Below are 12,311 nucleotides of genomic sequence, written 5' to 3'. Positions count from 1 at the left end.
AGTAATACAAAGCTGCACAGTGACTGAAGCTATTGTTTTCCTATCTGAAAGAAAGGCATGTTGCAGTGGTACCAACAGAGAGGATGCAACCTGCAAGTTTTGACTCAAAACCTCTTAGATGGTTTGAGACTCACATAAGAGGCCACTGTTTTCCCATTCATGTGCAATCACTGATTTTGCTAGCTAAAGCATTTAAATCTGTTGACTACCTGCTAGTATCTGCTTGCAGGTCAGTTTCTATGATACAGTCTCAACAGCTGAATTTGCTGCAGTGTAGGTCCTTTGTGGATTTCAGTTGCTTCTGGCAAAACTATCTGTTAAAGAAACAACTTGGGACAGAGCAGGACTGAGGATCTTATTTGAAATTCCCCGAAGATTTTTCTACAACATTACATGCTCTAGTGAGAGATGAATTTGATTCCCTGCATAAACTATTACTATTTCACCATTAATAACTGAATTATACATTTAAATGTTAATTAATACAATGAATCCTTTAGTACCCAACAGTTATAGAGTATTATAAACTCTGAAATAAATTCTACAAGCCTCTAAATAAACAATAACATTTGTGGACTGAAACTGGCTTTTCTTTATTCTGTTTTAGGAGACCTTGGGGCTACAGACTTCAGAGCTCAGAATTTCCATTTACTCCAAAAGAAAGTCAACAATCTTCAGAGTAAGTTCAAGTAGACCTTGAACCCCAGTAGGTCTGGCACTCACGCATGCAGTTTACATACTTCCTGTGCTTCGTTCTTCTCATTCAAATTCTTCTTTAAGATCCCACGTGCCAGTGCATTTTCAAATCTCTCCCACACCTCATCTCTCTCATCTGACTTTCATCTTGCAAACTAGCAGTTCACGATATTCCCTTTCTTGTGGTTTAACCAAGGAAGCTCCAAGGTATAGAAAGGCTTATCTCACAATCCTCTAAAGTTTATCTGGAACTCTCATTCTATTTCTGTACTTCACTCTGTATTCAACAGCTTTTTTTTTTTTTTTTTTTTTTTTTTTTCTCGTTATATTTGTCTTTGATCCTGGCTCAAGGCCCTCACAGTCTGTTTTACTTGGCTGTGAAGAACCATGCCCATATGTAGTGTTGAGGCTGGAAGAAACTACAGAGCAGTAGCTGGAGTGGGGCTGTAAAGGGTCTGCCAAAGCAAACTTAAGGCTGCCAGAAGAATTCTCCTCTGAAGAACACTCTGTTTCTCAACAGTGCCTGGCTTATAACTCAATGTAAAGTTAGGATTAGCATGAAAGTGAAAGCCTGAAATACAGCTGGGATGGAGCTGGAAAAAAGCCTGGCAAAGAGAAATAGGGCTGCCAAAAGAAATTTTCTCCCAACAGCATTAAGGCTCTGGGCTATAGAGTATCACTGACCTTTGGTTCAGCGTAAAGCTTATGGCTAGGGATGGAGACAAAAAAAAAGTTAAAAATTAAAAAAGCCAGAGCTTCAGCTGGCATGGAGCTGCTCAAATGAAAACAAGGGCTACAAATGGAAAATCCCCAGGGAAATCCATACTCTAGTCAAGTGCTGCAGCAGCTTTCCAAGGGCTGGCGATAGGAATAGTTTCAGGGATGGTCCGGAAAAAGTTTAAAGCTCCAGTTGGACTGAGGTTGGAAAGAAGCTGCCAAAGGAAGGGTTCAATTCTGGAAGGGCTAGAGCATCCTCAACACGCTCTGCTTGGGTCAAGGCTGGAAACACATATACCTTTGATTTATGCACAACATGTACACAGTGTTGCATTTTGTGCTTATGAGTCATGCTTATCTGCACTCGACAACACCTCAGGCGCACAAAGCAGGTAACATATCGGTGGGGAAGGCGTGGAGAACAAGACCACTTGTTCTCCCTGGAGGCAGAGGGAACCGCTACAGCCTCGCTGGGTGATTTTCACCAAGCTGATGCCATCTGCTGGTCGCGCACGGAGGGGACGCGCAGTGCCGAGGGGCGGGCAGGGCGACAGACTCCGCATGCAGGGCCAAGCGCGTTCCGTCCATGTTTTGCACACAGCAGGCAATGGGGTGAGAACGCCTTCAGCAGCTCCGCTCTCCGGCCCTTATCTGCCTGGGCAGCGGCCCGCTGATCGCTAGAACCCAGCCGACAAAGTTACGCAGCCCAAGGGCGGCGCCGAGGAGCGACGGCCGCAGGGCGGCGCCCGCACTCAAAATGGCGGCGCTGCGGAGCGCTGCCCGCGGGTGAAATGGCAGCCGGTTCGCGCCGCTCGCTTCTCTAGCGAGCTCAGCGGCTCTGTCCGCAGCGGCAGGCGCCGTGAGAGCGCTCGGAGCCGGCCCTATGTAAAGCAGCGTTGTGGGCCCAGTGGTGATACCTAGAACTACGTGAGACAGCTCGAGCGTCTCACGGCGGCTTCCAGAAGTTTCTCTGCCCGCATTAAAGATGGCGCAGCAGCCGTCGGTAAGGCTGCCAGACGTCGCATCACCCTGCTTCCGCGAGCCAACGGCGCTTGCGCGCTCCGGAACCACGTGGGAGGACCGAGCCAATCGTGGAGGCCGCGCGGGTCAGTAGTGCGTCACTTCCGGTCCCGAGTGGGTGTTGAGGAGGGCGTTCGTGAGACCGAGTGGGTGCTGGGGTTGTGCTGGTGCGTGATGGGCCGGGCCGGTGGGGTGCGCTGCGCTGCCTTTGTAGGCTGGCGAGTGGAGGAGCTGGGTCGGGTTGTGTTGGGGTGTGTAGAGCTGGGCTCGCAGGGAGTGGGGGGGGCTGAGGACTCAGGTTAGGCCTTTTGGAGGCTTTCTCGGTGCGGCCTAGCCATGAGATGTGCGCTGGGTTCCTTCTTCAGCCCCGCCTAGCAGGAATAGCCGTCCTCGCCCCTGGGGTCCGCAGCGGCTCCGCGGTGCCCCGTTTTCAAGTGAACACTTTGGGGCGTTGGTGTTCCGCTTGGTCTTTAACTGCATAACGATTGATGCAGGAAGTAGTTTGCTTCAAATACCAGCTTCTTTAAAAAAAAAAAAAAAAAAAAAAAAAAAAAAAAAGTCGTATTCACGATGTTTTAAGTTTAAGTTCTTACCCTGTGGGTTTACGTGCAAAGATTAGGGCGTAACTAAAGAAGAAGGATGCGTGCCTCTAGGTATTGTCAGTTATAAAGTACAGTTTTGTCACTGTGCTTCAAAGCAGTGAGATTTTTTTTTCTGCTGTCGTTGCTCTGTACTGTTGAAGTACACCTAACATTGATTTCTTTGCTCATGATGCACATGGTACTTGTGGAACTAAGGGAACATTTGCAATACTAAGCTATCTATGGAGTGCATAGGCTGTTCTTTACCTATGCTGCTGATTCATGTCTAAGTCATATCATTGTTCTCTGGTCTAAACTGCTGCAGGGTGACCTGAACTTGTATTCTGGGCAGTGACTTTGACTAATAGCTCTGTGAAAGTTATGTATTACTACTATTTCAGTTATAGGGCATGCTGTAGTTGAGAATAAGTACAAAGTATACCTTTTTGTCTGAAAACCACGTAACAAAATGCTAAAGCATGCTTTCTCATGCAGTTACAGGAACACAGTAAATAGGATTGTTACCAAGCAAACATGCTGGTTGCACGGCTCGTGTGCCTGAGGACACTGCCATGCCAGGCTATCCGCCCCACCATCGCTCAGGCTTCCCCAGCTCTGAGGAACTCTGGTATAAAAGCATTTCGTCTGTGGCAGCCTAACCAGGTACAGTAAACTTTGAAAGGTTGAGTGTTTTGCCAGAAGTGTTGTGCTTGCAGTGCTTGTTTTGAATGCTTGTGAGCCCTTTGCTTGTTTGACATACCTGCTGTAACTTAAGGAAGGGCAGTAATCAAAACCCAGAATTTGTTTTAAAAGACTTGAAGTAGTGTATTCCATTAATATTCTTGGGGAAGGAAAATAATGTAATTGACATTGAGTAGGCATTACTATGCAAGTTGAGAGGAGCAGAAATTCTTGTTCAATCTGTGCCTGTATCCCATTTCCCAGTACGAGTCTTAAATACTGTGTTAAAGTACAAACTTTACTTCTGAAGACTTTATTCCCAGTATATTTTTAGAGTCGTAGCACAGATTTGTCAAATTTGAACTCTGGCAGGACTATCTGGAGACTTACAAGCAGTTCGAAAAACTGGAGTGTTGTTATCCTAAGTCTTCACTGACAGAAGAGTATTCTGTGTGTTTTCATCATAAGCATAAAAAAACTATTTTAATTAATTTAAGATTTCAGGTTGTTTTTTTTGTTTTATTTCCATTAATAAGGGTGTTCCATTAATAAGGTGTCCCATCACCACAGCAGTGACTTCAGAAGACTTGAAAAGTTGTTTCTGCTTTTAAATATGCATTTCTTGCTGCTCTTGCGCGTTTTTGAGGCTTCAGTGGAGCAGCATGCTGTATTTGTTTGGGTCATGTTAGTCATAGAAACCATAGAAATTTATAGGCCTTCATTCAAGGTTTGTTCTCTAAATTAAGATTGGATTTGAAAATGACAAATTCACGCTGCTATCCCATGTTTACTGGGCAGGAGTACTATTCTTGCACAAATGTAAGTGAAATGTGAGTTAATTACATGAGAAGTGAAGTAAAAAATCTTCATGGTGTTGCTTAATACTGTAGAAACAGAGCAGAAGAAATTCTGGCATAAACCTTATTTTGTTTTGTATTTTTTGCTAAAACTGAGAACTTCTGTGTTGATTCTATGCTTCTATCATGTGAAAATGTTTTTTACAAAGTTAGCTAAAATGTGTTGTTCAGCTGTTCTGTCTGAGCTCGATTGTTTCACATCTCCAGGGAGAAGCACAGGTAGAATAAGAGACAAACTAGCAATTGCAAGTGTGTCAAGTGACTGGCAGTGTTTCAGCATGTTACAAATTAATTGCTTTCTTTCAGAAATGGTTTGTTACTAATCTGTACATGCAGTTCCTTAAAAGGAATTTCTCTTAATTAATGTCACTGAATCCTTCTAATTTTACCTTTGAATCTAACAGTGTTATGCCACCAGAGTAAGAACGGGCGTAAGGCGTGGGAAGATTGGCCAGGAAATTAAAGAAGCAGCATTTGAGCCATCTACAGAAACTGCTCTTAAAGGTGGGGGTTCCTGCTTTAAAAACAGCAATTTTTTGAAAGCTGAACTGTTGAAGGAAACAGTTCCCTTCAAACCACTAAATAGTCTGAAAACATTGCTTAGTATTCTGAATTGACCTGTGACCTATCTTAAATGTCTGGAGACTGTTCTTCTGCTTGTCTTTTCTGTGTTGTTGCTGCACATATGTCCCAATTTCTCCCAAGAAATTTCTTGTTTTTCCTTTGAGCTACAGTTGTGAACTATTAAGTCAGTGTGAGTTCCTGTTGATGGAGATGAGTACTTCCTTGATTGCAGATGTTTGAAAGGAGGAAAAAAAAAAAAAAAGCTTTGCTATATCTGTTTTGTATGCTATTGAAAGGAAGTACTGTTCTACAATGTATAAGGATTGTAGGGGGAAAAAAAAAAAACAAACCAGACAGACTGTGTTCTAATCTAATGCTAAAGAGCTCTTGATCAAGCATTACATCAAGAGTGGATGATGGGAAAGGACACATTGTCCACAAGTCTTCTTTGGGCAAGATCTTTAACTGGTTTTGTGTTGCTGTTCCTGTTTGTTTATGTAATAAAGACCAGTAAAGCCAGAGTTTTACTGGTTAGTCTCTTAATTTTTATTATGTTTTATGAAGCTCTGTAGTAGTGGTGGAGTGAATCTAGAGTGTTTTACATAAAGCTCTTTTAGAAATGGTAACACAGTTGTGAAGCTTTAAGAAGCCTGGCGTGGATCAGCTGTTACAGATAAAAGAGATTGGTGTGAAAACGTTATTATCTATCCGAGAAAAAAGCATTGTGAGTGCATGATTTTTATCTTTTTCCCTTTGATATACAGTTGATCGCCTGGGAAAACTTGTTGTTGCTGGAGGGGCTGCGGTTGGCCTGGGGGCGCTCTGTTACTATGGCATGGGCATGTCCAGTGAGATCGGAGCTATTGAAAGAGCAGCGTAAGTACAACTGCTTGTTGCTTTAAGGAAGGGAGACTTGAAGCAAATCTCCCTCCTCCTTTTGTTTGTTGCTTCTGTAGCTGCTGTCTCCCAATATACGCGTAGCTTATTTTCCTTAAGCTCTGGGCAGAAATTCTGTGCAGGATTCTAAGCTGCCCATTTGTAGGATGATGAAATCATACTGCAGCAGCACTCATTCATGTCTTTCTGTTAGTCTTGCTCTCCAAACGACACGCACGTCTTGTTACAGATAAACATGGGCACAGTGACTCAGCATTTTGTGAGCAGCTCGCTGGGCTTCTTGCTGCTCAGGACACATTCTGTACAGATTTTTCCTTAACCCAGTTTATTTTACATACACTGTTTTGTAGTTTTCCATAGTTAAAATTTGTTACTTTTCCCCTTTTGTACTTCCTATGATGTATGCTTCCTACACAAAATTGAACTGTAATTGGCATTCTTTGTAATTGTTGCTTTAATTGTTATGTAATAGCACTGTATGGTGGGAAGGATTTAAAAGTTCAGCACCTTTGTTGTAGAAGGAACTCATGACAGAAATTGCTAAACCTTACCAATTCTTAGGATGCTCCCTTTGTATCCTTAGCTTGAAAAATGCTTATAGTTGGTCTTCATTCTGGTGTTGTTAATTGCACAGCTATGTACAAATGCTTATTTTTCAGTATTTGGCCCCAGTATGTGAAGGACAGAATTCGCTCTACCTACATGTACTTTGCGGGAAGCATTGGCTTGACAGCACTGTCAGCTGTAGCAGTAAGCAGATCTCCTGCACTCATGGGCCTTATGACAAAAGGCTCCTGGCTGGTAAGTTCATGTTATATTTAGAGTGTCTGTAAAGTGATCCTAAATGTTAACGGCTGTTATCAAATATAAAAAAAACTGTGCAGATATTCACGGATGTAGCCTTTAAGGGCACAGACAATAGTGTAATGCCCTGATGGCTTTTTGTGACTAAAAATCCAATTACATGCTGATGTGCCCCTTTGGTACCTTGTTGATAGTTTGTGGAAGACCAACTATGTATGCAAGAAACAAAAATGCTATGCTATCCTGACCATAGCAAGTAATAACTTGCTATGACTGGCTGTCTGAAGCTAGTGACACTGTTTCTGTCACTTTCTAAGAATCAAATCAGAGATTTTTATGCATTTGTACTTCTTTGTGTGCTGTTCTTTGTAACTCTTTGAAAACTTTCATTTTTGCTGAGGCCCAAATGATATTGGCAGACAAATCATCCAGGTAAGATAACAAGACGTGTCTGCTTCCTATGCATTCATTGTGCTGAGCGCAGTGGAATAGTGGGGGTTCCATGTAGCACAACATCCAGTGGTTAATCCTTGTGATAAGAGCAAGTTACCTCCTAGGAGGCTGGAAAAGATCACGTGGGAGAACAGAGACTTTTTGTCCATATGCCAGCTTTAGCTCTGTGATGCTGTTCTTACAGGCAATCGGTGCAACTTTTGCTGCTATGATCGGTGCTGGAATGTTGGTCAGGTCCATATCCTATGAAAACAGTCCAGCAGCTAAACATCTTGCTTGGATGATGCATTCAGGTATGTGTTTATAGTTTTTGTTAAGTTGTCTGCCTCTATATGATTAAATTCTCACTTCTACTATTATATCTAAGCTTTGTTAATTTTTACTTGCTGCTGTAGATTTCAGAAACCAGTGAGGTGTCTCATTTGTCCTCTAATTTCTCATAGTCTTGTAAAAATCATGCTTAAGCAAAACTTGAGACAAACTGGATAGAACTCATTTCTTAATATTTGCTTTGGTTTCACGATTGCGTTCTGACTCCATAGCTTCTGTAAGCGCTACGCTTACTGTATTTCAGCTGTATAGGATAAGTAAGCGTATGAAAACTGATCAGAAGGATACAGTTTTGGTATTAAAATGCAGCTTCTTGATCGTATGTTATCAATCGATTTATAGGATGGAGTACAGATTTATTTCTTACGGATGTTACACGCTTCAAGTAACAATGGCTGTCATAAAAACTGTTGCCGGAAGCGTGGTTTGGGGAAAAGAAACTCATCTGGGACTGGAGTTACACTTTTCTTTGTAGAGCTGAAGTTTCTACTAAGAAGGAAGTGAATTTATTGTAGTTATTTGTCATTAATGGGTAGAGGCTTCATGCAATTCTCTAGCAAAAAGTATGACTGACGTAGCAAAAAAAAAAAATCTATCAGTTTTGAGAATTCCTGAAGCTGTGAAGGAGTTGATCAGTCCATTCTAAGATGAGCTTCCTGAAGTATTTTCTAAAGCTAGTGGAAAGTAGATCGCTGAGCTTAAGATTGCATGCCTGTCTAGAAGGCAGCATGATAAATTGGCAACCAGGTGCCTTGGTATTCTGTCATATGAGTGGTTTCAAACTGTGTTATCTGACTCAAGTAGATATAGTTTTGGTAGGTGGTGTTTTTACCTGGACTGTTCCAAACCTGTTACATTTGGTTTTTTGTTACTTTGGCTAGGTGTCATGGGTGCAGTGGTGGCTCCTTTAGCTTTCTTGGGTGGTCCCTTGCTCATCAGAGCTGCCTGGTATACAGCTGGAATTGTCGGAGGGCTCTCAACTGTGGCCATGTGTGCTCCAAGTGAAAAATTTCTGAATATGGGAGGACCACTTGGAATAGGCTTTGGCTTCGTTCTCGCCTCTTCGATTGGTAATGTACCATTTTAATGCTGTTAAATAGAGTAGGCAATAAACTGAAGCTGCTAGAATGTGCAGCTTACTTCTGATTGCAAACTGGTCTGTCCAGTTAAAATTGGCCTGGAGCAGCCATTGCAAGACACATGCTGCAGCTTTGTGTAATGCTATTGCATATTCTTTTCCAGGATCCATGTTCTTGCCACCGACTTCTGCTCTTGGGGCTGGCTTGTATTCAGTAGCTGTTTATGGAGGATTGGTACTCTTTGGCATGTTTCTGCTCTATGATACGCAGCATGTTATCAAGCGTGCAGAGACTATTCCATATTATGGAGTAACAAAATACGACCCGATCAATGCGTAAGTATTTGTGTAACAGTGTAACACGTGTAACAGTTTTGAGCTGTGTAGAGCTACACTTTATTTCTAAAGAGCTGTGCAATTTGTTTGTTGTTGTCTTTCTATAAAATGGGAAGAATCGTCAGGTTTAGGAATGTAATGTGAAAATAACTAGTGGAGTTGAGACTGAAATCATTTACCTGAAATGAGGGAAACGACTTTGAATATGTGGTGTCACATGCCCCTACTGACACTAACTGTAAAAAAAAAAAGTTTGTTTTGTGAATCATCTCTAGGAGGATTTGTAGCTGATCTCTGCAAATAACTATCAGTATCAGCTGAGATGAGGAATGCTGAATCTTCTGTAGTCATGTAATATTTACTAGTCTTAATGTCCTTTAAAAAAAAAAAAAAGAAGAAAAAAAAAATCAGCAAGGCTTTAAAGAAAGAAGGATTAACTGATCGTCAGTCAGGATAAGTCTGACTAATAGATAACTTCCTCACTGTAAACATCTGTCTGATGTTAGGTGAATTCCTCATTTCTTTGCATCTGGTCATCTGTAAATAGGATAGCAGTCATCACCAAAATTCTTGAAGTTAAGCAGTGAGAGTGTAGAATAAAAGAATCCTGTGAGAGAACGGTGTGTTTGTGAAGTTTTCTTGCAAATTGATGCTGCTGGCAGAGATGGTAGAGTGAAATAAGGCAGTATTATTACTCATCGAGCCTAGAAGATGTGCTGTAGTTGAGTTTTATTACAGACCTTTAATGGAGGCTTTTAAGAAGTCAAGTATAATGGCAGGAAATAGCAAAAATAATACTCATTCTGTTTAACAGGATTAACTTTCATTTTATCTCTCTTAGGTGCATGGGCATCTATACAGACACGCTGAACATCTTCATTCGTGTGGCCACCATGCTTGCTGGTGGTGGAGGTGGAAGGAGAAAGTAAACCGAGACTCTTAGCAGCTGTCTGACAGCTCAGACTGTTAAATTGTCTATCTAGTGCATATAGTAAATAAAAATTCATCGTTACCAGCAGTTTTGCTGCAGGTCAGAAGTTAAACACATTTCAGCCTGTTGCTTAAGTGCAATGTGATTCAGACTTAACAGTGTATCATCAAACACCTTCCAATAGCGTGAACAACTTCAAAGCATACATATTTGGGGAAAGTAAATTATTTAAAATATATCTGAGTAAAATTGTCTGATTTTTTTTTTTTTTAATGGACTTGGAAGCAGTTCAGCTGTTGCTTTCCTTTTTAATGGAACTGTGCAGAAATAATAGTCACTTGTATAGACATGTATCTTATATGCAGACAGTGACAAGCTACTTCAGGAAATACTGTTCACATATAACAGTTTTCAGTTAAGATTGTGTAAATAATATTTTCTTGAAGCATTTAGAAGAACTGAGCGAAGTGCATATGACACTGAATGTAGCAAAGGCTACTGCTGCATGGGCAGAAACCTCAGAAAGATTTAAGCAGTTGTCAGAAATGCACTGGATGGGATGGGTGATGTGACCAACAATGTAAAGGAGACAAGATGAGGAGCCTATGTGACATCTGCCCTACGTGAAAATGTCATTCTCCTCCTGGAGCGTGTGAAGACACCTTGTCTGTTTCCCAGTACTTTAATGTTGAATGGATGTAATAACAGTTGGACTTTTTTGATAGTAGATCTATCAAGTTGTTGGGTAATTATAGAGGTCTTTCTTGTAGTGACTAATTTTTGGTATTTTAAGTGAAGCTCTGTTCTTCAGAAGAGCTCCCCACGTTTACTTGCTCTTAGAAGCTTGTACAATTAGCACTGAAAGAAAGGGAATTGAGAATGGCCTGCTGTAAACCCAGGTATCACAGGCATGCTATTGTTAGATGCATTGTTAGTCTCTCTTTAATTCTTTTCCAGATTGGTATATTTAGCTCAATTGAAAGGAAATGTTCCTGTCAGTGAAATTGATTTAATATTAAGAAATATATACATGCAAAAGTACATTGTGTTGTGCTGGATTAAGGGGCAAGGGCACAAGGAAGTTTTGAGCTCATAGAAATGACTCTACTTCAGTTTTTCTGGTAAATTATGCTGTGTTTATGGGAGAAATAAAATTCTAGCCTCACATGTTGATAACTCTCACTTTTCCTGTGTTACTGAAATATTTTAACATTGCACTAATAATACACTAATAACTAGGTGAAGAGTGCTATACTTATTTCCCCTACTGATTCTTTTGTAAGGGAAGGTGTTCTCCTCAGTTTAAAAATAAAAAATAAAAAAAAAATCCATGACTTGCAGTTTCACTGGCTGCCATCCTTTGGAGGATGTTTCCCAGATGGAAAATGATGATCTACAGTTGCTTCCACAGAATGGCCAGGACTGGGAGAGCCTCAAGGATCGTGAATCTCCAACCTCCTGTCACATGCAGGACAACCAACCTCCTCACATGGGGCCTGTGGCCCCATCCAACCTGGCCTTGAACACCTCCAGGGCTGGGGCATGCACAGCCTCTTTGGGCAGCCTGTTCCAGCATGTCACCAGTCGTAGTAAAAGAAAGGGGCCTTTCTGGTGTGTCCTGTTGGCTGTGGACTGCAGCCAGTGCTGCAGGTTTGTTGTATACTACACTATTTCTCTTCAGTCACAGTGAAGAAATGCTGGACTGTGAAGAACCCTGCCCAAAACCTTTTGTGCCCAAAGATTAGACAGCACAATCTTGTTTCCAGCACTGTTTTCCATGAAGTGAAATATATGGTGCTTAAGAGGAGGGAAGGAATCTCTGAGTTGTGACAAGTATTAACTTTAAAGGGTTTCTCAGCTCTTCAAGCAACTTCATATGCTTAATCAGTTTCCCCATACTGTTGCTGTGGCTGAATAGTAATCAATAATAAACAGTAATTAATAATAAAATATGCTTGTAATCAAGTTCTAATCTACGGTGGGCTGCCCTGTTAGGTAATTTAGATAAACATGTCTGTAACGAAAGAAAACTTAGACCAAACTACTGTTTTTGTTTTTCTGGGAACAAAAGTTTAGAGTCCTGATTGAACCGCGATGGGGGTCCCTGGGTGCTTTGGAATTGTAAGGTATAGAAGACAGCACTCTAATGGGAAGGTCTCATAACCTTTTAAGAAAAAAGCTAACAACCTAAGGGTGTTTCAGGAAGCATGAACGCTCATTTGTACTGGGTCTTCTGGAAAGATACAATTCCTGTAGATGAAATTGTGTTGTCAGGAAAATATCTTCTTAGGGCTGACTGTGTGGCCCCCCAGAAATGGGGGAAATGAAACTTATTTTACATGTGAATACTGTGTAACAATCAAAAT

General features: G+C 41.4%; 1 protein-coding gene and 1 long non-coding RNA gene across 3 annotated transcripts in view; one reads left to right on the top strand and one right to left on the bottom strand.

Moving 5' to 3' along the window:
- Window positions 1-2,484: 2,484 nt before the first annotated feature.
- On the top strand, window positions 2,485-11,121 carry GHITM (growth hormone inducible transmembrane protein). Of its 2 annotated transcripts, none has more exons than XM_052677804.1 (9): window positions 2,485-2,600; window positions 3,510-3,677; window positions 4,957-5,056; window positions 5,881-5,992; window positions 6,673-6,814; window positions 7,455-7,563; window positions 8,482-8,670; window positions 8,843-9,014; window positions 9,856-11,121. In XM_052677804.1, exons 2-9 carry the CDS (start codon window positions 3,549-3,551, stop codon window positions 9,941-9,943), a joined length of 1,041 nt encoding a protein of 346 aa, XP_052533764.1. In that variant the 5' UTR covers window positions 2,485-2,600; window positions 3,510-3,548; the 3' UTR covers window positions 9,944-11,121. The 2 variants fall into 2 exon arrangements, with proteins under 2 accessions (XP_052533764.1, XP_052533765.1); XM_052677805.1 differs by having other exon boundaries at window positions 2,497-2,579.
- A 143-nt stretch (window positions 11,122-11,264) lies between these two features.
- LOC128078020 (uncharacterized) overlaps window positions 11,265-12,311 on the bottom strand; it is a 173,673-nt gene continuing 172,626 nt past the window's right edge. The window contains exon 2 of the long non-coding RNA XR_008205268.1: window positions 11,265-11,426. This is a non-coding gene — a long non-coding RNA (uncharacterized LOC128078020). The remainder of the gene's footprint in view (window positions 11,427-12,311) is intronic.

Source organism: Tympanuchus pallidicinctus, unplaced genomic scaffold (assembly GCF_026119805.1).
Source record: "Tympanuchus pallidicinctus isolate F22 unplaced genomic scaffold, pur_lepc_1.0 scaffold16, whole genome shotgun sequence".
Classification (NCBI taxonomy): Eukaryota; Metazoa; Chordata; class Aves; order Galliformes; family Phasianidae; genus Tympanuchus; species Tympanuchus pallidicinctus.
The sequence above is the reverse complement of the archived record's forward strand: the minus strand, read 5'-3'. Positions and strand labels throughout refer to the sequence as shown.